At 42.8% G+C, this 24,769-nt stretch overlaps 2 protein-coding genes across 4 annotated transcripts in view; one reads left to right on the top strand and one right to left on the bottom strand.

Moving 5' to 3' along the window:
• Positions 1-12,355, top strand: part of LOC133384974 (granulocyte-macrophage colony-stimulating factor receptor subunit alpha-like) — a 33,392-nt gene extending 21,037 nt beyond the window's left edge. For all 3 annotated transcript variants that reach the window (XM_061627010.1, XM_061627011.1, XM_061627012.1), the window contains 3 exons: positions 3,792-3,885; positions 4,214-4,289; positions 9,523-12,355. In XM_061627010.1, coding sequence (XP_061482994.1) covers positions 3,792-3,885; positions 4,214-4,289; positions 9,523-9,648 — 296 coding nt within the window. In that variant the 3' untranslated portion in view covers positions 9,649-12,355. The remainder of the gene's footprint in view (positions 1-3,791; positions 3,886-4,213; positions 4,290-9,522) is intronic.
• A 1,121-nt stretch (positions 12,356-13,476) lies between these two features.
• Positions 13,477-24,769, bottom strand: SLC25A6 (solute carrier family 25 member 6). The gene is made up of 4 exons (XM_061627013.1): positions 24,564-24,769; positions 22,224-22,710; positions 20,470-20,610; positions 13,477-14,104 (listed from the first exon to the last, which is right to left on the bottom strand). Exons 1-4 carry the CDS (start codon positions 24,672-24,674, stop codon positions 13,947-13,949), a joined length of 897 nt encoding a protein of 298 aa, XP_061482997.1. The 5' UTR covers positions 24,675-24,769; the 3' UTR covers positions 13,477-13,946.

Here is a 24,769-nt window from a genome sequence, read left to right on the forward strand (position 1 = left end):
TCCATCCGGCTATGCGAGAGGGAGGGACAGATGGGACTGCAGGGTCTCTCCAGTAACTTTATGCTCCTCCTTTCCCTGTACAGTGCACAGGGAGAGGAGGCACTCCCAGACTGTGGCTATTTTGCAGGTGGGACTCAGTCACACACCAGCAACTTCATGTTGCTCTGTTAAAAGGTATTTGTGCAACAAGCCCACTTCCAAAAAAAGGTATTTTTTCAATCAGCATGGATTGAAAAGGTTTGCAAATCAGCATTACAGAAATAAAAGGGTTGAAGTATTATTGCCTTTCACAACTTCTATCATGAGTAAGATACTGGATAGAACTGAACGGTTGAAGACAGCATTCTTGAACCAGGATATACTGATAGAAGACATTCTTAGAAACTGGGTTCTCTCTAGCTTTACAGAATTTATGTTCTGATAGATTGCAGTTGATTTAGGAATTCTTGGTACGGGATGTGGTCAAGATCATTCTGATGATACAGACAGACAATTCAACTGCTGCACACAGCAGTACATACATGCTTAATCCTATACTTATATAAGCCTGGTGCTAGATTTGAGGGTCTCCCTCCCCTGTGCCACCTTGGTACTCCCCCAAAAGCACAACTCTGGCATCCCCATCCCCAGCAAGTTTGGCGCATGTGGATAGAGACTTCTGTTGTCACCTGGTCTAATGCTTCTCTGAGGACCAGACCCTTAAAAGCACACCCCCAATCCCCAGTAAACTTGTGGGGTGGCACCAGCATGCTGCTTGGCAGAGGTGCCAGCATTGACTTAGCATACTTTTTTTATGCTTAGCATCACTTTTTGTTTTCCTTTTCACAATCCAGTCCTGAGAGGAGAAGTATCAGGCTAGGCAGCTACAGCTCCCTCCATCTTCTTTCCTTACAATGCCCCTGTCCCATTGTGGTGTTATAGGGCACATCCACGCCAGACATTTATTCCACTTTGAACAGTCATGGCTTCCCCCAAAGAATCCTGGGAAGTGTAGTTTGTGAAAGGTGCTGAGAGTTATTAGGAGACTGTTATATCCTTACAGACTTCCATTTCCCAGAATTCTCTGGGAAGAGGGGCTGACTATTAAACCACTCAGGTCAGGGGAATAGGAGTCTCCTAATAACACTCAGCACCCTTCACAAATGACACTTCCCACAATTTTGAGGGGGAAGCCAAGACTGTTTAAAGTGGAATAAATATCTGGTGTGGATGTGGCCACAGAGGACATTGTATTTGAGGAAAGCTTCAGAGGCATTTAAGGAAAGCCAGTGATGGCCTGTCACTTTTCCTCTCAGCACAGAGCCCTTAAATGCTGTAAACACAGCCCAACAAAAAAACATTTTTTTTAGTTGCCAAGGATGTTTGAATGACTTTAGGGTATTTTGGGGGTGCTAAATCCAAAAATGACAGTAGTTTTGCCGAATTGGCTCTAGTTTTTGAGATAATGGATACCCCTCAAATGACGATTGTACCCCAATACGACCTGTAGCTGCTGACATGTGCAGCAGGGTTTGGTCTGTCTTTTTGCTCTTGAACATTGTTTTGCAAGTTTATCCATTGCATATAATATCATATTGATACTTTTTTTTTTTTTTAAGAGAAATATGAGTTCGTCACAAAGAGGCTGCTTAAACAATCCTAATGCATTCTGCTACAGTAGGGCCCCACTTATACAGCGGGTTACGTTCTGGACCCCCACCATAAAGTGGAAAACGCTGTAAAGCGGAACCCCATTGACTTTAATGGGGCGCGTTGCGCGAAAATGCCGCAAAATGCCGCAAAAGCGGCAAAAGCGGCTTCAGAATTGAAAACGAAAGCCGCCGCATTAGCGGAGCGCCGGGAAGCGGAGCGCCGGGAAGCGGGGCCCTACTGTACATTTGTGGTGAATACACTCTGCAAAAACAAAGAAAAAACATCACTGACTTTGTAAAACAAGCATATCTTGCTTATTTTGGAGTGAAGCTTGGGCTCCCCATAAGGTTTGCAAAACCTCTGTAGAGTGCCTACGACAGTGGAAAAATGGAGAAAGGAAACGTTTAAACTTTGGTGTGCCTATGGTGTGGAGAGAGCCGCAAAACCATCACGATGATTGTTATTTTTGCGTTGTGAATGTGAAAGGCTTCAATCACTACAAGAAACATAAGTGGGAGTATCCTGATTGGGACTCAGCAAGGCGAACTGTGCCACACAGCGAAGACGTTCCCATACCAGTGTTTACCTCACTGCCTGACCTTCCATTGTCAGATGTCGAAGAAATGCTGGACGTGGAGTGTAGCACAGGTGGTAGCCCTGGAAGTGGATATGAAGAAGCTTTTCAACACCTGAGCAGTTCTCCCCAAAAGAACTCAATGATCTGATACGAGACCTCAGTCTGTCAAAGCAAAGCATCTGAACTTTTAGCATCCAGGCTAATGGAAAAGAACTGTCTACAGCCGGAAGCTAACATAACAGCTTATCGGACAAGAAAGGAGGGACTTCTTCCATACTTCAGCCAAGATGAAGAACTTGTATACTGCAATAACATTCCTGGACTTCTTCTCCAAATGGGACTACCGGAATATCGACCAGAAGATTGGCGGCTTTTTATAGACAACTCCACCAGAAGCTTGAAATGTGTTTTATTGCTCAATGGTAACCGCTATGCATCTCTTCCAATTGCTCACTCAACAAAACTTAAAGAAGAATATGAAAATATCAAAATGGTCTTGCAGAAGCTCTGCTATCATGAGCACCAGTGGTCTATTTGTGTTGATCTAAAGATGGTGAACTTCTTGCTTGGGCAGCAAAGTGGATACACAAAGTACCCTTGTTTCATCTCCTTGTGGGATAGTAGGGCAAAGCGAGATCATTGGAAAAAAGTGACATGGCCTTCAAGGGAACACATGACTGTAGGTGCAGTGAACATCATTAACAAGCCATTGGTTGACAGAGAAAAAATCATTCTCCCACCACTCCATATCAAGCTTGGACTGATGAAGCAATTTGTTAAGGCCTTGGATGAAGATGGTGATTGCTGCAAATACATTTGTAGATCGTTCCTTGGACTGACTATGGAAAAACTAAAAGCAGTTGTCAAGAACTTCTTGGGTAACCACAAAGCAGACAATTATGAAGAATTGGTGCAAAACATGCTCGCTAACTTTAAACATTTGGGTACTAATATGAGCATAAAGGTACACTATCTCCATAGCCACTTAGACAGATTTCCAGATAATCTTGGTGATTTTAGTGAGGAACAAGGGGAGAGGTTCCATCAGGGTATAAAGGTGATGGAGGAAAGGTATCAAGGCAGATTGGTCAGACACATGATGGCAGACTACTGCTGGAGCCTCCAACGTGATTGTCCTGATGCCCCACATAAAAGAAAATTGTACACACAGCATTTTTTTATGCATTAATTGTGATTATCTGAATCAGCTTACTTTGTTTTAATGTTATTGTACTGAATACAACGCCATTAGGTATTTCATGTGTTTACTTTTGTATGATTTGAGACAGTTTCCATGTCATTTGTGGGTAGGCTATGCCTGACCATTAAATTGTTTGAATTTGTTATGTTTTTCAATGGGGGGCATCCATTATCTCAAAAATTAGAGCCAATCTAGCAAAACCGATGCCATATTCGGAATCAGCGACACAAAGTTACCCTAACATCATTGGCAATAAAATTAGTGTTGACCAGTGAAATAAATTAAAATTATGCCAGCATCCTCCGGCGCAACCATGCCACAAGCTGATGCTGGCCCTGTGTTTATAATACACTTAGTACTAATGCCTGCCTGTCTTTTCAGGTACTGATCCCAATCCATTCCCTGCATTACCTTTACTCCTTGTAGCATTTGGAACCATCCTAATAATATTGTTCCTGATTTTTATCTATAAAAGGTAAAGTATAATATCCTGTCATTTTTACACAAATATAGAAAACTGCTAGCATTTTCAGCTAATTTCCTTTGTTCTGACATTGGATAAATCTGCTTTCTTTGTTAGGATTTTACACCCAAACGTTGGTGGCGGTGGGGATCTAACTTAAAGTTAAATATTCTAATCAATACGTTGAATGGAAGGATCTGCCAGAGATTTAAGACATTATATATATCTGCAGGGGAGAGGTTGATTGGGGAGATAAGGATTTGAGACATTGGACAATGTATTGATTGGGGAGATAAGGATTTGGGACATTGGACAGTGTCCTGTCTTTTTCTTCCTGCAGGTTCCATATATGGGAATTGTTAGTTGTTAAAGTTCCACAACCAAAAGATATTCTTTGGCAAAATGAGAATATGGAGGTGAGTTCTAAAATGTATTGAATGTAATGAGTTCTAAAATGTATTGAATGTAATGAGTTCTAAAATGTATTGAATGTAACGTTCTCTCAAATGTTTAAGATAATTTAAAAGCAGATGGCTCTTTAATTCACAAAGTAATCTTATATGTGTGTTTACTGCCAAGCAGCAATTGGTCCTGCAGTTCTTTTCATTCTTAGACGTTTGCATGTGTTAGTATAAATTCAGGGTAGAGTTTTATCTAATCCAATAAATATTTTCACAAGTTTGTCTGAACTATGCAAGTCCTGTGCACTTTTTTAAAGTCTCCAGACACTGTCTACACTTTTTCAAGCCTTCTGTGATAGCCATGACAACTTTAAAACATGCAAGTCTCTTGTCCTTATGACTCTGAAATACTTGGGATACTGAATTCTGCACCCAGTACCAGATTTTGTGCTTTGTAGGTGCTAACATAGTCCATTCTTCAATATGAGCACTAATGTGGCCCAGTTTCTGTCTGGTAGAGGATCATTCTGTCTTAAAGTTGCTTACAACTTGCTCAATCTATTTATGATATCATAAATAGGGCAAGGCTATCTACGCCTTCTTCCTCACTTCCACTCCTCTCATGGACGGGTTCCTTGTTGCTCATCTGCTGTGCCCACTGGCCTGTGTGTGTTGTTGCATAATACCACATTGGTGTACAATAAGACCACAATCATCTATGATTTGATCATGGATGAAGGTGCCAATTTGGTGTGCATTACCATGACCTAGGTGGGTGAGCTGGGAGGATTTGATCTGACCCAGCTTGGCCCACCTGGATACTCGGTGCAACAACAGCACAGGCTGCAGGGACGGGGGAAGGAGTTGCTGTGGTCTATAGAACTTCCGTCTCTGTCACCAGGAAACCACTCTGTCTTGGAGCTGGCTGTGAGGGCCTGCACCTGGTGTCAGGCCAAGGAGACAGGAAACTAGGGTTGCTGCTAGTGTACCATCCACCCTGCTCCCTGACAAATTCTCTGACCAAGCTGGCGAAGGCCGTCTTGGCTGTGGTATTGGAGGAGCCCAGAACAGTAGTCCTGGGTAATTTCAGTGTCTATGCTGAGGCTGCCTCTATTTTTCTGTCTTGGGACTTCATGGCTTCATGACTACCATGGAGCTGTCTCAAGTTGTCACCGGCCCAACTCATAGGGCAGGGCACACCCTTGACTTGGTTTTTGCTCCAGATGGAAGAAGGGGTGGTCTGGAGATTGGGGGGGATGGATGTCATCCCATTGTCATGGTCAGACCACTTCCTGGTGAAGTTTAGACTTAGGGTTCTGATCCTCCCCTGCAGGGGTGGTGGACAGATTAAGATGGTCCGCCCGTGGAGATTAATGGAATCCACAGGAATCCTGAATGCCCTGAGGTGGTTCCCAGTAGATAGAGCAGGTGACCCTGTTGAATCCCTTATCACGGTGTGGAACAGTGAGGCACATTGGGCTCTTCCCATGGCTGCCCCTGAGTGCCCTCTCAGCATTGTGGAGCCCAGTTTGCACCTTGGCACACCAGTGAGCTAAGGGCAATGAAACAGGCTGGACAACGGCTAGAACTCTAGTGGCAAAAGACGTGCTGTGAGGCTGATCGGGCACATGTAAAACATAACTGTATCTACTCTGCAGGAGTGAGGCTGGTGAAGAAGGCCTACTTCTCTGCCACCATCGAATCCTCAAGTAGACATCCAGTGGAGCTTTTCCATATTGTCAGGGGTCTGTTGACATCAACTCCAGGAAATGGAGTTTTAGACCCTTCGGAGACCCACTGTGAATTGTTTGCAAGGATCTTTGAGGGTAAAGTTGCTCCCCTCCATAGCAATCTTGATGCCCCATTCACATTTACTGTAGTCCCCAGTGAGGTGTCCAGTGCAACGTCTGCTGTAACGTATAGGGAATGGTTTCAGTTGATGTGGCCTGATGAGGTGGACAAGGTGCTTGTGACAATGTGGCCAGCAACATGTCCTTTCGACCTTTGCCTTTCTTGGCTTATTAAAGCTTGCCAAGTAGGGTTGACTGGGTGGATCGAGGGTGTGGTCAGTGCATTGTTATGGGAGGGAGTGGTTCCAGCCACCCTGAAAGAGGTGGTGATCCAATCACTCCTGAAAAACCCAACCCTGGACCCATTTGTTTGCGACAACTACCGACTGGTCGCAAATACCCCCTTCTTAGGGAAGGTGATTAAGAGGGTTGTGGCACAGCAATTGCAAGTACTCTTGGATGAAACAGATTTTCTTGACCTATTCCAGGCTGGGTTCAGGCCTGGCTATGGGGCTGAATCAGCCTTGGTCACCCTGATGGATGACCTTTACCGGGAGAAGGACAGGGGGAATGCTACCCTGTTACTTACTTGACCTCTCAGCAGCGTTTGATACCATTGACTATGATGTCTTTCTGGGCTGATTTGGTGAGATGGGTATTGGAGGCACTGTTTCACAGTGGTTCTGATCCTATCTCCAAGGTAGTTTTCAGAGAATAGCATTGGGTGATTGTTTTTCGGCCTCCTGGCAGTTGTGCTAGAGGATGCCGCAGGGTACCATCTTGTCCCCCATGCTGTTTAACATCTATATGAAGCCCTTGGGAGTGGTCATCAGGAGATTTGGGGTGAGGTTTCAGCAGTACGCTGACGATACCCTGTTCTATTTCTCTGTAACATCTGAATTGGGAGAGGCTGTGCAAGCCCTTGACCGGTGTCAGGACTCTGGTGGGCTGGAGAAGGGCCAATAAATTGAGTTTACTAGCCAGATGGAGATGCTGTGGGTTGGTAGTTCCCGAGTTCAGATAATTGGTCAGTTGCCTGTTTTGGATGGGGTTGTACTCTCTCTGAAAAAGCAGATCTGTAGTCTGGGGGTGCTCCTCGATTCATCTTTGTTGTTACAGGCCCAGGTGCAGAGCTTGGAAGAGTTACTTTTTTAAACTACAGCTCCCATCAGCCCCAGCCAGCATGGCCACTGGATTGGGCTGATGGAAGTTGTAGTTCAAAACAGTAACTTTTCCAAGCTCTGCCCAGGTGACCTCAGTGGTAGGAGTGTCTTTTACCAGCTTTGTCTGGTAAGACAGCTGCGGCTGTTTCTGGACCAGGATAGCCTGAGCACTGTTGTCCATGCAGTGGTAACCTCCAGGCTGGATTACTGTAATGTGCTGTATGTGGGATTGTCCTTGAGGTTGGTCTGGAAGCTACAGATGGTACAAAAAGCAGCTGCAAGACTGCTCACTGGGGCAGGATATTGCCAACATGTCACCCTGCTGCTGAAAGAATTGCACTGGCTGCCTATTAGCTACCAGGCTAAGTTCAATATTCTAGTTTAGGTGTACAAAGTCTTATACAGCTTGGGACCAGGATACCTGAAAGACCATCTTATCCCTTAAATACCCAGTCGATCGTTGCGCTCTGCAGGTGAGGGCCTCCTGCAGATACCATCTAATTAGGAGGTCCATTCTGCACAACACAGGAAACAGACCTTTAGTGTAGTGGCACCTACCCTTTGGAATTCCCTCCCCTTAAATATTAGGCGCCATCTCTGTTATCTTTTCAGCACCTACAGAAGACTTTCCTCTTTTAACAAGCCTTTTAATTTGAGACCTTATCCCAGTCTGCGTCTGTGTTGGAATTGGTTTTAAAAGTTTTTAAACCTTTTCTTTCTTTTTTTTATAGATGTTTTTAAAGCTTTTAAAAAACGTTTTTAAATATGTTTTATATTAATGTACTTCAAAGTCAGTTTTTACAGTGTTTTGAAGTGTTTTTAGTGCTTTTGTTTGCCACCCTGGGCTCCTACTGGGAGGAAGGGTGAGATATAAATCAAATAATAAATAAATAAATAAATCCTGTATTATGGCCAGAAATATTTTGAAGGTGTTGAACAGTCCTTCCTCAACCTCTTGAGGGAATGGTCATAACTCAAAGGGAGCTAATGTTTTCCTCTTTTTGCAATTTGACTGAAAACGTCCATAGTGCCACATTGGTTTCTAAGGAAACAGGTAGAACGTTAAGACCTACAGCATGTTGCTCTTTGACCAAACTTACATTACAATTAATTATGCAAATAACATTTAGAGTGTTGTTGTTTGTTAAATTATATATCAATATGCAAATTTTACTTAATGTAATCTTAAACATGTTTACCCAGATTTAAGTCCCATTGAAATCAAAGCTTGCTCCCTAGTAAATGTGCTTAGGATTGCTTCAAAAACATTACATTGTTTTATTACATCTTATCCCACTTTCTCCAGGGAGCTCAGCATGGAATGTGTGGTCTTCACAACCCCCTTCCCCTGTGAAATAGGCTAAGCTGAGAAATGAGCCTGATTCAGATCCTCTGCACATGCTGACACTAAATGTATGAAGGGACAAGCAGGAACATGTAGGAGTAGCCATATTCCACCAGTGACATGTGTGTTGGTCACATCCACCTGCCCAGCCAGCGCATCATCAACTTAGTCTTAAGGGGACCACCTCCTGCATGTTTAGGGAAGGGGTGGGAAACTTCCAGCTTGTGAGCCAAAGTGAGCCATCTGCCCTACAACTGACATCCTACATGGCCAATGATCAGGAATGATGGAAAAGGGCCACACCTCAGTGGCAATCATTTGCCGGGCATGCAGAAGGTCACAGATTCAATTCCCAGAATCTCCAGGTAGGGCTCGCAGGGACACCTGTCTGAAGTCCTGGAGAGCTGCAGGGTAGTCAGTACTGAGCTAGATGGACCAAGGGTCTGACTCAGTATAAGGCACCTTCCTGTGTTCCTAATATCATCTGGGAGGCACCATATCCACTACTCCTGCTCTACCCAATACATCACACATAGTTATACCCCCGCCCTGCCCCCTTCCAATATTTTCCCCCTGCCGAAACACCAGCCCTAATATAGTTTCCACTTTTTGCCTAGAAACTTTACTGACATTTTAGCAGCAAGAGTAGCCACTTCAAGTAATTTTTTTTCTAAAATGGAACTTTCAGTGACTTGGAAATAGGTCTGCACTGAAAATATATTATAGGGAGCAAGCTAAGTTACAGAGACTGTTGGAACTTCCATCTTTCATTATCTAAATGCTGGAGGAACTAAGGAGAGAAACTCAGCAGCCAACACACTATGCTGTTCTTCAGTACTGGCCATGGTAGCAGAATTTTGCTAGGAGCTATAATGCAGAAATGGAACTGAAGTGGTGACGCGAGCCTTAGGAATTAACCTTAAGAGGATTTTTCTTTTCCCTTTTTGTAGAATGTATGGGTGGACCCGATACCAGCAGGAGATGAAAAAATAACAGTGGTTGAAGACATTGGTGTTAGCTGCAAAAGCAATGAGACATCCCCCTCATGCAGCCAGTTACAAGCCCAAATAAATTAGAGAAATGTCATTCTTTTGACACCTCCCTTCCTTTCCAACTATATGCACATAGAAAATAGAAATGGACTGCCTTCAAGTTGATCCTGACTTATGGCGACACTATGAACAGGGTTTTTCATGGTAAGTGGTATTCAGAGGTGGTTTACCATCGCCTTCCTCTGAGCCTGAGAGGCAGTGACTAGCCCAAGGTCACCCAGTGAGCTTCATGGCTGTGTGGGGATTCGAACCCTGGTCTCCTAGGTCATAGTCCAACACTCTAACCACTACACCATACTGACTCTGTATATGCACATACACAAGTGCAAATACTGGTACCCAACACAGTGGTCTACTGCTGATAGAAGACAAGCAGGGGCTAGGTTTCCTCGGTAAGCAACAGCTGGATGAAAAAGCTTCTCTCTGTATATTTCCTGCATGTATAGAGCATGTGGGATCAACCTGCGGCTATCACCTAGATTAAGGGCACAATCCAACTGCTATTTATGCCAGGCTGAGGTGAGTTGGATATGGCAGACCTTTAGCTGAGTCATCTGGGTCCCAGCTCAGCCTGGCTACACCGGCATAAGCCCCTCATCCCAGCTCAGCTGGAGGTCTGCTGGGGAAGCCCAGCCCAGCATAAGAGGAGCCAGCAGAAGCCAGCAAAAGGCCTGCAGAAGGGCCCTTACATGATATCCAGGACTTACTGGATAAAAGGACTTGCGTGATATCCAGGTCCCATTTGGCTCCCTCCTACAGCCTTCCATTGCGGTAGCCGGCATGCCGGGAAAAGAGGTGGTAGAAGGAAACATTTATTTTATTTCCTTCCACCATGCCCTGCTGGCACAGCCAGCGTCCTCTCCTCCAGGAGCCCTCTCAGCGGCACCTAGATGTGCCAGCCCCTTCCACCAGCTCTGCTTCCGCCAGCTTCCATCAAGTTAGATTGCTGTGCCTGTCAGATGTGCCCTTTTGATGAACAAGGAAGTGGGGATGATGAGAGCAAGATGCATGCAACTGGACCATTACCATACATGACCAGACCTGCCCCCTAAAAAATATCTGGTTACAGATTAAGAGTTTCAAAAGTAAACTAAATTCAGGAGTGGGGGGACTTAATAAACTCTCTGGGAAACACTACTCTGTGAAGGGCAGGGGCTACCATGTTTGTAATGCCTCTTTTGCCATGGTTTCATCCACTGCATCACAGAAATCAAGACCTCATCATTTTCTACAATTGCCTTCTTCACCAGTAATTTTATTGGTCACTAACCCTCTTTTTAGCAACTACTCTGTTAGATGTAACTGATCACCTGGCTGTCTGTTATGCATTTTGCTGACTTATATTGCCAAGCTTTTGGGGATGACTTTTATTGTGATATTTCAGTATTTTTAATGTATTGTGATTGTTGGATTTTAATGTATTGATGTTTTAAACACTGCCCTGAGAGATTTTAAAAATGTTGTGTTAGTGTTTTTAGTACTCAATTTCTTTCAGCAAAGGAATAAAAGATTTTTTTTACTCATGTATTGTGTACATAATTATATAAAAATTATGGTGCAAAGTGGATTCAGCTATTTGTCATGCATTTTTATTTTAAAAACTAAAACAAAAATGCCATTGCTGAAGTTTTTGTGGTTCAGAGGAACATTTCTCTTCTCATGGAAATATGCTGATCAAGTAGCTCTTGTCCCAGTTATGAAGCAGTGCCCCCTCTTGGACAGATAATTTATTTCTACCTAGCAACAGTGATCAATACAATTTAGAATTGCTGCTACTGGTGATCAAGTACAAGTTAATCTTGGCTAACACAAGCTTCGACAAGGTAAGGGCACATATCTTCATTTCCAATGCAGCTGTTTACTACTATAAATATTTTTCAGACACAGTAGTCGCATAGCTATCCAAACCTTTTGTTACAGTAACTTATCTGTGTGGAGAGAGCAGTGTGGTGAAGCGATTGGACTAGGACCTGGGAAACCAGGGTTCAAATTTCGACTCAGCCATGAAGCTCACTGGGTGACCTTGGGCCAGTCACTGCCTCTCAGCCTTATCTACCTTGCAGGGTTGTTGTGGCAATATGAGAAGAACCTTGGAGAAAAGGTGGGATATAAATGCAATGAATAAGCTTCCCCTTGTTGCTTTATTTTAAATGTATTGGGTTTTGTGGACACACCATTACTTATCTGAAATGGTTAGTGAAGTCTGTGTAATCTGAGTTTACATGAATACATTAGTTGATTTCCAACCACCCATGTCAACACCAAACATTTAAGAGAGAGAAGGCATGGTTGTCATTCCTATATGAGCCTGTCCATATTGCTACTATATAAATATAGCTTTGTATAGCAAACCAAGACTGTAGCCCTGATCATGCTTACTAATTGGGGGATGACTTGCATTATGTAGCATTGTTGTTCTATTGAGAAAAGGATTTAAAGTAATGACTGTAAACTTAATGTCAATACTGTCTTTAGTACCTAATTCAAAAGTGTTTGTATGATTCACTTTATTAAAATATCACACAATTATTAGCCTCACTGTAAAAAGCAGATAGCAAAGTATCACGATGCACAGTATGCATGTTGCACCATCATCCTACCAAATAGGTAGGCAACTTACAATTGGTTACAACAATCAGCATACTCTCTTTTCACTTAGTGGAAAGTGTTAAGAAATATGCTGATTTGATCTTAATGAGAAAAAATCCATCCTTTATAGCTGTGCTGATAAGAGTCCTTCATTTAAAATATCTTAATTTCAGAGAAACTCATACAAGTTTGATATCTGCACACCAACGCAATATTGTTCACCTTACTGCTTTTTGGATTGCAGAATAGACTGAAGGCCTCTACTACAGATTAAAACTGTAACTGAATGTTGTCGATTTTATTCCAACATTCATTGGTTGAGTTAAAAACATTAGAATGCATTACAAAAGAAAGTAATCCTGAATGTTTTTTCCCTTTCCCTTAGGAAAAATTCAGAGGCCTTCCAAGTTTCCTGAACCTCAGTGTGAAATCTAAAATAAGCTGAAAGCTATTATGCAATTTTCAGATAAGGAGTTGCATCATTTTGAATACTTGGGTCCTCATCCTAAACATTACTAGAATAGTCGCACCAAAGTTAGTAACAATTTACCTCATGGTACATGACCCATCTTTAATACATTTGTAACAAAGGAACAAATCTTAGATTTGGGATGTTAAACTGCTCTCTTTGTACTGTGATAAATTCAATTTTCCAGTCGTCCTTCATCTTACCTACTTATGAATGTACTACATTTCTCTGAAGGTGTTGCTTCATTCACATTGTTAATTTGACAGCCACCATTATCAGTACAACCACCAGCTGCACAAATCCAAACATTTAAAAACCACCTATCTTCTTTCCAATGTGTTTTTATTATCTCCTTCCCACTGCTTCTTTAGGTACCCAATTATCATTACATTTCACAATGAATTACGTACATGTGTATTGCCAAGCCATTTTATTACTATTTTGCAGGTTCTATTTTTTCCATGTTCAGGATCCTCAGATCCTAAATCAAGCTATTTTCCCATTCATAAAAATGTAGTCAAACCTCTGGAAGCACAGCAAGTAGACCTCATTTAAAAGTGATCATCTCTAAACATTAACATCCAGTGATCAAATGTAATGTCAACAGTGCCAGCCCAAGTGGAGTTCAAGTGTTACCACACACCCTGGCTTTGGCCAACACTTAAAAAAAAACCCTGCTGTATCAGTTCATCCCTTCCCTTTCCTGCAATGGTGCTGTCTGAAGCTGGTAGCTTCAACCTACTGCACAGCAAGGCTGGCCCTGAATGTCAAGGTGTAAAAGTACATTCAACACATCAGTTAATTATCTTTATTGTTTCGCAGAATGCCCCAAATCTGAGAACACAAATGCTAGATGTTCAGCTGTGCAAACAGTACATAGTGCTTAAGTACAAGTGGAAAAACATGATTTGTTAAATGAATACTTCTCAAAACATTATTTTATGGTCCTGCAAGATAGGACTTAAAACTTCAGGCTAATCTTCAGGCTCCTGAAGATCAGCTGCCTTGGACCCAGAACTGCTACCACTACAATTAACACCAAAAAAAGACAAACCCAGTGAGCTGGGCTGTATGTTTCAATGCCTGAATCATGGTATCTCAAAGTGTTATCAGTTCACTGAAGGCAGTCTCTAGCCCTACTTAAACATGATCTGGTCCCGATAAATAAGACTCTGCACAGGAATTTTTTGAAGGTCAATGGTCCATAATGGCAAGTTATTCTACATGATCTGCCAATTTAACTTACAATTCTAGTAAGATTTTTTTAGATGACTTTCTTGAACTCATCATACAACACAAGCACAAAAGCACTACCCATGCCTCGAAGAACATTAGACCATGCGCCCTTGAAGAAAGCCTTTCCACCTTCAACTCTTGCAATCTTCCTCCAACAGTCAATTGTTCCAGAGTACATGATATCGGCTGTAGGGAAAAAATGATTCATTTGAAGTATTTAGTTTCAAGGATAACAAGGTCTTCACATTAATTTCTGTCTGCAGAAATGTAAAAGCAGTACTGAGCTAATACACTGTACAAGTGTTTCACATAAAGTTGTTCTTCAAATATTACTGTGAAACTAGGTACTGCACCCATGCACCACTTTCAATGGAGGTGGAAGATTCCAGCTGTATTACTAAGCAGACCTTACAATCCCATGACAGCAAAAGGACTAAATTACAGAGACAACAGACTAAATTACATACTCAATAGACTATCAGGCTGTTATCCTCATCAGGAGTTAAAAATTAATTACTTATTTAGAATCAACTACCATGTCTATATGGTGCCTAAAGCATAAGCTTAGAAGTGCACAGACATGTTTGAGACACTACTCCAAGGACAAAATTATAAGAACATAAGAGCCTGCTGGATCAGGCCAGTGGCCCATCTAGTCCAGCATCCTGTTCTCACAGTGGCCAACCAGGTGCCTGGGGGAAGCCTGCAAGCAGGACCCGAGTGCAAGAACACTCTCCCCTCCTGAGGCTTCCGGCAACTGGTTTTCAGAAGCATGCTGCCTCTGACTAGGGTGGCACAGCACAGCCATCACGGCTAGTACCCATTGATAGCCCTGTCCTCCATGAATTGGTCTAATCTTCTTTTAAAGCTGTCCAAGCTGGCGGCCACTACTGCATCTTGTGGGAGCAAATTCCATAGTTTAACTATGCGCTGAGTAAAGAAGTACTTCCTTTTGTCTGTCCTGAATCTTCCAACATTCAGCTTCTTTGAATGTCCACGAGTTCTAGTATTATGAGAGAGGGAGAAGAACTTTTCTCTATCCACTTTCTCAATGCCATGCATAATTTTATACACTTCTATCACGTCTCCTCTGACCCGCCTTTTCTCTAAACTAAAAAGCCCCAAATGCTGCAACCTTTCCTCGTAAGGGAGTCGCTCCATCCCCTTGATCATTCTGGTTGCCCTCTTCTGAACCTTTTCCAACTCTATAATATCCTTTTTGAGATGAGGCGACCAGAACTGTACACGGTATTCCAAATGCGGCCACACCATAGATTTATACAATGGCATTATGATATCGGCTGTTTTATTTTCAATACCTTTCCTAATTATTGCTAGCATGGAATTTGCCTTTTTCACAGCTGCCGCACACTGGGTCGACATTTTCATCGTGCTGTCCACTACAACCCCGAGGTCTCTCTCCTGGTCGGTCACCGCCAGTTCAGACCCCATGAGCGTATATGTGAAATTCAGATTTTTTGCTCCAATATGCATAATTTTACACTTGTTTATATTGAATTGCATTTGCCATTTTTCCGCCCATTCACTCAGTTTGGAGAGATCTCTTTGGAGCTCTTCACAATCCCTTTTTGTTTTAACAACCCTGAACAATTTAGTGTCGTCAGCAAACTTGGCCACTTCACTGCTCACTCCTAATTCTAGGTCATTAATGAACAAGTTGAAAAGTACAGGTCCCAATACCGATCCTTAAGGGACTCCACTTTCTACAGCCCTCCATTGGGAGAACTGTCCGTTGATTCCTACTCTCTGCTTTCTGCTTCTTAACCAATTCCTTATCCACAAGAGGACCTCTCCTCTTATTCCATGACTGCTAAGCTTCCTCAGAAGTCTTTGGTGAGGTACCTTGTCAAACGCTTTTTGAAAGTCTAAGTACACTATGTCCACTGGATCACCTCTATCTATATGCTTGTTGACACTCTCAAAGAATTCTAATAGGTTACTGAGACAGGACTTTCCCTTGCAGAAGCCATGCTGGCTCTGCTTCAGCAAGGCTTGTTCTTCTATGTGCTTAGTTAATCTAGCTTTAATCATACTTTCTACCAGTTTTCCAGGGACAGAAGTTAAGCTAACTGGCCTGTAATTTCCGGGATCCCCTCTGGATCCCTTTTTGAAGATTGGCATTACATTTGCCACTTTCCAGTCCTCAGGCACGGAGGAGGACCCGAGGGACAAGTTACATATTTTAGTTAGCAGATCAGCAATTTCACCTTTGAGTTCTTTGAGAACTCTCAGGTGGATGCCATCCGGGCCCAGTGATTTGTCAGTTTTTATATTGTCCATTAAGCCTAGAACTTCCTCTCTCGTTACCACTATTTGTCTCAGTTCCTCAGAATCCCTTCCTGCAAATGTTAGTTCAGGTTCAGGGATCTGCCCTATATCTTCCACTGTGAAGACAGATGCAAAGAATTTATTTAGCTTCTCTGCAATCTCCTTATCGTTCTTTAGTACACCTTTGACTCCCTTATCATCCAAGGGTCCAATCGCCTCCCTAGATGGTCTCCTGCTTTGAATGTATTTATAGAATTTTTTGTTGTTGGTTTTTATGTTCTTAGCAATGTGCTCCTCAAATTCTTTTTTAGCATCCCTTATTGTCTTCTTGCATTTCTTTTGCCAGAGTTTGTGTTCTTTTTTATTTTCTTCATTCGGACAAGACTTCCATTTTTTGAAGGAAGACTTTTTGCCTCTAAGAGCTTCCTTGACTTTGCTCGTTAACCATGCTGGCATCTTCTTGGCCCTGGCGGTACCTTTTCTGATCTGCGGTATACACTCCAGTTGAGCTTCTAATATAGTGTTTTTAAACAACTTCCAAGCATTTTCGAGTGATGTGACCCTCTGGACTTTGTTTTTCAGCTTTCTTTTTACCAATCCCCTCATTTTTGTGAAGTTTCCTCTTTTGAAGTCAAATGTGACCGTGTTGGATTTTCTTGGCAATTGGCCAGTTACATGTATGTTTAATTTAATAGCACTGTGGTCACTGCTCCCAATCGGTTCGACAACACTTACATCTCGCACCAGGTCCCGGTCCCCACTGAGGATTAAGTCCAGGGTTGCCGTCCCTCTGGTCGGTTCCATGACCAACTGGTCTAGGGAATAGTCATTTAGAATATCTAGAAACTTTGCTTCTTTGTCATGACTGGAACACATATGCGGCCAGTCTATGTCCGGGTAGTTGAAGTCACCCATTACTACCACATTTCCTAGTTTGGATGCTTCCTCAATTTCATATCTCATCTCAAGGTCTCCCTGAGCATTTTGATCAGGGGGACGATAGATCGTTCCCAGTATTAAGTCCCTCCTGGGGCATGGTAGCACCACCCACAACGATTCTGTGGAGGAGTCTGCCTCTTTTGGGGTTTCGAGCTTGCTGGATTCAATGCCTTCTTTCACGTATAGAGCGACTCCGCCACCAATATGTCCTTCCCTGTCCTTCCGATATAGTTTATATCCAGGGATAACCGTATCTCACTGGTTTTCTCCATTCCACCAGGTCTCCGTTATGCTCACTATATCAATGCTCTCCTCTAAGACCAAGCACTCCAGTTCTCCCATCTTGGTTCGGAGGCTCCTAGCATTAGCGTACAGGCACTTGTAAGCAGTGTCTCTCTTCAAGTGTCTTTGGCACTTGTGGTTTGGCCTGTGGTAATTTTGCTCTTCTGAATTTATATCCTGTGCCCCTGCTCTCACAATGCCTACTTCTAGGCCTACCCCTTTTAAAATTTCATCATTTCTTTGGTTTTTATCCCAGGGGGGAGGTTTATTCCGAACCGGACCTTTCTCAGCTCCTGTCGGGTTTCCCCCCTCAGTCAGTTTAAAAGCTGCTCTGCTACCTTTTTAATTTTAAGTGCCAGCAGTCTGGTTCCATTCTGGTTCAAGTGGAGCCCGTCCCTTTTGTACAGGCCCGGCTTGTCCCAAAATGTTCCCCAGTGCCTAACAAATCTAAACCCTTCCACCCGACACCATCGTCTCATCCACACATTGAGACTGCAAAGCTGGGCCTGTCTGGCTGGTCCTGCGCGTGGAACCGGTAGCATTTCAGAGAAAGCCACACCTTGCTCACAGCTGCCACGATCTGGGTACCATAATTAATACAAATCAATCCATCTGGTCCTATGTTGTTGAATGAGTTTCAGTTTTCAAGACCTGAGGATGTGGACAAGGTGTTTGGCCAAATCTAGCCAACTAGCTGTATACTTGGCTCCTGGCCCCTCTTGGCTTATTATATTTAACAGGGAAGAAATGTCTGGCTAGGTGCTAAATTCCTTGTTAACAGAGCCCCCTCCCAAAGACATCTATGGTACAATTTCTTCTGAAAAAATCCTACTTTGGACCTGGAAGATCTGAACAGCTACTGGCTGATGGCCAGCATCATCTTCCAGGGCAAGGTCCTTGAGAGAATAACTCCTGGCCAACTCAAAGCACTCTTGGATGAAACTGATTTTCTAGATTCATTTCAATCCTATTTTAACCTTGTTTTGGTACAGAAATTGCCTTGGTTGCCCTGCGAGATGACCTCTGCTGAGACAGCTGGGGGAGTGCAATCCTGTTAATTTTCCTGGATGCGTCAGCTTCTTTTGGTATAATCAAGTATGATATCCAGGAGGTGAGAGGAACTACTCTCCAGTGGTTTCAGTCATATTTGCATGGCTGTTTCCAAAGGTGACACTGAGAGATATCTGCTTGACTCCATAGCACCTACGCTTCAGAGTTTTATCTTATTCTGCCATAATGTTTTAATACCTATTTGAAATGACTGAGTAAATTCTGGAGATTTAGAGTGTGGTGTCATCAATATGCAGATGATACACAGGCAAAGCAGCAGTGCCAAATCAGTGTTTTGATACTAATATGGACTGGATGAGGACTAATAAGCAGATGGTCAATCCATGTAAAACAGAAGTACTGTTATAGGTGGCTCATATGCCCAGATGGGTGATACCCAACCAGTTCTACAGAGGGTTGCACTCCTCACTAGAGGACCAAACTCTGTAGATGCTCGTTGACCCATCACTAGAGATAGATGGCCTCTGTGGCTCAAACCACCTTCCACAAGCTTAGGTTGGGATGTCAGCTACAACCGTATCTGGACAGAGATAACCTTGCTTCAGTTATTCACACCCTGGTAGACTCCCATTTGATTACTTCAATACATTGTAGATGGAAGGATCGCCTCATTCATCTTTGGAGGCTTTTCTCCAAATTCCAAGTGTCCTCAGGATTGATAACATGGTTCACTAGTGGCTACTAGTGAAAGGTTTTTTTCTGGAGTGGCACCTGCCTGGCATTTTTTATAAAGCCTTTTTTATGTTTGCCTTTTAAATATGATACAGCCTTTCACAATCTGTTTTAGCTCTTACGTTTCATTCTCTGTGAGTTTTATTTTATGCTGCTGTATCATATTTTATTGTTTTGTTCATGACACTACCATATGTTTTTAACTGGTTTTGGTTTTACCCTGCCATGCCACCCTAAGCATTTTTATTATCAGGAGGCTTACAAATACAGTAAAGAAATAATTTTCTCTTCTCCAAGCAGGACAATTACAAACCATGTAAATAAAGCCTGCTGGATCAGGCCAAAAGTCCATCTAGTCCAACATCCTATTCTCACAGTGGCGAACCAATGCCTATGGGAAGCCCACAGGCAGAATCTGAGCACAACAGCACTGTCCACACCTGTGGTTCCTAGCAACTGATATTCAAAGGCATACTGCCTTCGACAGTATAGACAGAACATACCATCATGGCTAGTAGCCACTGATAGCCTTATCCTCCTCCATGGATTTGTCTAACCCTCTTTTAACCCATCCTAGTTGGTGATCATGATGGCATGTTGTGGGAGCAAATCCATAGTTTAGCTATGAACTGTGTGAAGAAGTACTTTCTTTTGTCTGTCCTGAATCTTCCAACATTCATTCAGCTTCACTGAATGCTCCCAAGTTCTAGTGTTATAAGGGACAAAAACATTTATCTATCCACTTTCTACATACCTCTGTCATGTCTCCTCTTCCTTACCTTTTCTCTAAACTAAAAAGCCCCAAATGTTGTAACCTTTCCTCATAGAGGAGTTGTTCCATCCCATTCATAATTTTGGTTGCCCTTTTCTGAACCACTTCAGTCTCTGGCTGACTCAAATGCCTATGGAAATTGCCACATTCAGGCTAAAAGTTGCAAACTTTTATCCCAACTCTGCTAAGGCCACAATTCAATCAAGTTGATTAGACTAAAAAAGTTTAAGTCTTAATACTCCACTTTCCAACAGGTCATAGATGATAAGGCTTCAGACTAAAATAATGCAGGCCATATTTAGCACAGGAGTTTATGGCAGCCTTGTAAAATGAGCCCAAAATTTTACCAGCCTGTAAAACTTCAGTTTGCTAAATGCTGTCATGAGTATCAGCAGAGAAGGGATGGAGAGCTCTGTCCTCCTTGCAGCAGCTGTGTGCATTTCTGTGCTGGACACAGAGGCCTTCCTTTCCACCAGAGATCAGGCTGGTGCTTAAACTATAAGCACTTATTCTAAGTGGTGCTTACCTGCTTTACGTCCGGACTGCATCATCATTCGACGTCGCACTGTATCAAAGGGATAGGAGACCACACCAGCTACTGACGTCACTGTTTGTGCAATCATCCAACTTATAATAATATGAGTGTTTCTAGGATCTGGGAGCATACCTATAGCGAAACAAGAAAAGTTATGCATCTTCTTGCAAATTGAAGAAATGAGTTACTTCCCTTTAAATGAAGTTTGAAGACTCTTTTACGACATTTTATTGTGTATCATGAAACAAAGCTCAATGATTTGTTTTTGGATTACTGGTTAATATAGTAGACCATAATTCAAGCAATTGCATTCATATATGTCACATGATTCAGCAACTAGATTGTAACTGATGGTACATTTTCCTAACATCTACTTACTGGACAAGGTGTATCATGCATGTGGCTAACACTGCAGCTAGTACATACTGCCAGATCTGGAGAATTAAGTTCCTGCTTGTGCTAAAATAGGAATCTTTTTTAACTGTACCTCTGAGCAGACAGCCTCCATTCCACCAAGTCTTTTAGTAAAGTCTTGTATTTATTTTTTAAAAATGACGCCGCTGCTTGAGACTGGGCCGCTGGGAAGAGATAGGGCGGCGGCTGATGGAGACTGGTGGAGACTAAAAGGACTTTCTGGTGTTAGAAAGAATGAGACTGCATATAACATCATGGTTGGAGTGCTCTAGTAGTTGAAACTGATTTATTTTCTTCTACTTTTGCAATATTGATTAGATGTGTAATGCGGCCTCCTATATGTTATGTTATATTTATAGTGTGGAAATAGTTTTTGTGCTGTAATATTTGCTACTTGTTATCTTTCTATTATGGTTGTATTGTTTTGCTTGAAATTGTTTTGTAATTGTTTGCTTTTGTTTCAAGCTCCTTCAATTATAGTGTTTTTACTTCCTTTTTGTAAGTCGCTTTGAGTTCTATTGTTGAAAAAAGTGACAAATAAATACTAATAATAAATAAATAAAAAGTACTTCCTGACATCTCTTGTGTAGATGGTTAGATGTGAGATAGTGAAAAGATACTCTAGTCAGGTTTCAACCATTTAAAAAAAATTAACAAAAATCCAAAACAGCCAAATGCAAAATCATCACTAAAATCCATTTTAATAACATGATATTTGGGATTCTAGCAGTTCAGTTTAATATCTCTGCTGCAAGCTATTCAATTGTCTCAAGTAACTGTAACATGCTTTGTTACATTAACTGTTCCTTTAATCTTAACTGTAACCAGTTTAACTATTACAACTTTCCTTTTTGTATAAATACCCTTTCTCAACCCTTGGTCTTCAATCTTTCCTCCTAATCTATTTCATAATCCTCTTCAACTATCACTTCCAAGGACTCCACTTCCCCTATTCTAAGAGAGGTTTTCATCACTGACCACAGGACTATTACTTCTGCCAATCAGATTCGAGATTACAAGTTGTTTCACAACCAATAAAATGTTTGTTCATAATCCAAACCAATTAAATAACCACACACAGCCTAATATTCATTTAAAGCTAATTCATTTTGTCACACTGCTTCACATGTAGTTTTCTTTCCTAGATAATCTGTATGGCTTTGTAAACCAACCTTTCTTGTACTTTGCAAGTTTATCTCCCTACATGGATAGGAAAACAATCAGTTTTAATTGTACTACTAGTCCCTTCTCAACAATTACATGGTATTATTCAAGTCTTCAAAAGCAGCCAACAGGTTATTTTTCAAAATCAGTCTGGACATCACATTTACCTTTCGCTGTGTCATAAATTCCAAAGTAGGCTGCTCTATAGATGATTATACCCTGGACAGAGACATTGAACCCTTGATACAAGCCACGCAGGCCATCAGATCTGAAGATTTTGACTAGGCAGTCCCCCAGACCTCTGAATTCTCTGTCAGCACCAGCTTTTCCAACATCAGCTGCCAGACGGGTTCTTGCAAAATCCAAAGGATAGACAAAGCAGAGGGAGGTAGCTCCAGCTGCACCACCAGAGGCCAGGTTACCAGCAAAATACCTCCAGAATTGGGTATGCTTGTCTACTCCTCCTAAGAATACTTGCTTATACTTATCCTTGAAGGCAAAGTTGAGTGCCTGAGTTGGGAAATATCTGATGACATTGGCCAAATTCCCACGCCAGAAGGATAGCACTCCTTGCTCTTTAGGAATGCGGACTACACAATCAATGATTCCTTTGTACTGTTTATCAGCAGCAATCTGTTTACTTGCATGTTGCACCTGTAAGAAAAAGTTTTCATAATTATTCTATAGCAATTGTATGGTTCCAAACAAGCATTATTCAAAAATCAAGTTTAATGACTAAACTTTATTCTTTCAGGTTCAGTCTGAAGTAATCATTTCAGAAACCTGAAATCAGAAATGGGAGCTAGGAAATAAATATGTTTATGACAAGAGATTATGTCTCAAGTAGTTGGCCTAAAGAATATTTTTCTGTGGAAGCAAAAGGACATTGACAACTTAGGCTATGAAACTGTACACCAGGGGTGGGGAACCCTTTTGGCTTGGTGGACCAGATCTTTCACCCCGTCCCCATGGGCCAACTTGACAGGTGGGTGGGATAACCCATTTGTCAATCATCTGAAATCATAACTGTCAGGTGACTGACACTAGTCAAAGTACCTTGCCCGGTGGTTCCAAAGAGTGTGACAACCGTCTCTTCATTGTTGCAACATTTAGGATTTGCTGCAAAGTGCAGCTTTGTAGGCACTTCCAATCGGCATTGTTGCAAAGCCCCACCTTTACCTGCCCCTCACCTGGAAATAATATATTACATCATGCATAGGACAGATGGGCTTGCCTCACCTGAAATGGCCTTGCAGGCCAAATGGGAAGGCCTGGCCAGGTTTGCCACCCCTGCTGTACATTTACCTGGAATTAAGTCCCAATGAACTCAACAGGGCTGACTTCTTAGTAGACCCGCATAGGACTTACTGGTAACCATGACTATCAGATCTAGTCTGGAAGTAGTGAACAGTAGAATCTCTTCTGTGTTGTCCTTTTGTATACCTGTATGTTTTTTCCATGCTTTTAGGATAGACTGAGTCACAGAAACAGGCCGCATACTGTGTCATCCATTGGGTCATTTAGTTCAGTACTGTCTACACTGACCTGGAATGGCTCTCTGGTATTTCATACTGGACCTTTCCTGGAAATACCAAGGGTTGAACCCCAGTCCTTTTTCACACAAGGTAGATGCCCTACCAGTGAACTGCAACCCTTCCCCTACTGAGACTGCATATTCCAAACATACAAGTTTCAAGGAGCAATTTATTCCTTTCCTACTTAATAATAATTTTTAAAAATGCTGTAAACTAGTCCGGAAAAGATCGCGCTGTTAACCCAATGCTGAGCAAGGCATGCTCTGCCTCCCCACTTGGGAAGATGAATGCTGCTGTGTTCAGTTAGGCATACACCCACCTGCGGCCTAAGGAAAGGGGCCAAGTTCCAAGGCACCACTTGCGACACCAGTCACCTCGCGTGCTCCGCAGGGGTCACCCGTCCGCCAAAGTCGCACGATACAAGACCGGAAAGAGATGGGGGGGGAAGTCAGCCGCATCCAATCAACACTGACGACTCGGCCCTACGTCTGCCGTCTCACCAATCAACGACACGTCGCCAGAAGGAAGATGGCGGTTACAGCCGCCCTCCTTCCTTCGACCTCTGCATGTGTGTGTGTTTCCGCCCCCCTAACTACTAAAAAGAGACATAGCGGAAAGACGTACACGCGTGCACCCGGGTATGAGAGCAGAACGTTTTCCCTTGAGCGCACCACGCGCATTCAAACTGCCACCAGCGAAATTTCTACAACGGAACCGGCCTGACAGGATGGCCCACACGCACACGTTGCCCAGAGAGAAGGAGCGCGAGCACGCTGGCACTCTATTGTACTCACTGCAGCATTCGTCCCTGAGACGCAACGCGTGAAAGGCTTTCAGACACATAACTAATTCCACACGCACATAAACAGAGCACAAAGGAGACAGGGTCACACACCCCAAGCCCCTTCCCCCATACCTGCCCCTTCCTCCCCTTTTTAATTTTTAGAATAAACGCGTTTCGCGGGACCCGACCTGAAGTAACAGCTTGACCCGCTCAATGGGCGCCACCGCTGTCTTGCTGATAGCCGCTGCTACGCCGCCCGCTAGAAAGTCCTTGGCGAAAGAGAGGGCCTGGTCTGCCATGGTGGTGTTTGACGGTAAAAAGGGGGGGGAGGGGCCGGGATCCGAGAGACCACGGGCGCCGCTGTAGCTTACGCCACCGAAAAGGAAGGGCTGCC

Source organism: Rhineura floridana, chromosome 5 (assembly GCF_030035675.1).
Source record: "Rhineura floridana isolate rRhiFlo1 chromosome 5, rRhiFlo1.hap2, whole genome shotgun sequence".
NCBI lineage: Eukaryota > Metazoa > Chordata > Lepidosauria > Squamata > Rhineuridae > Rhineura > Rhineura floridana.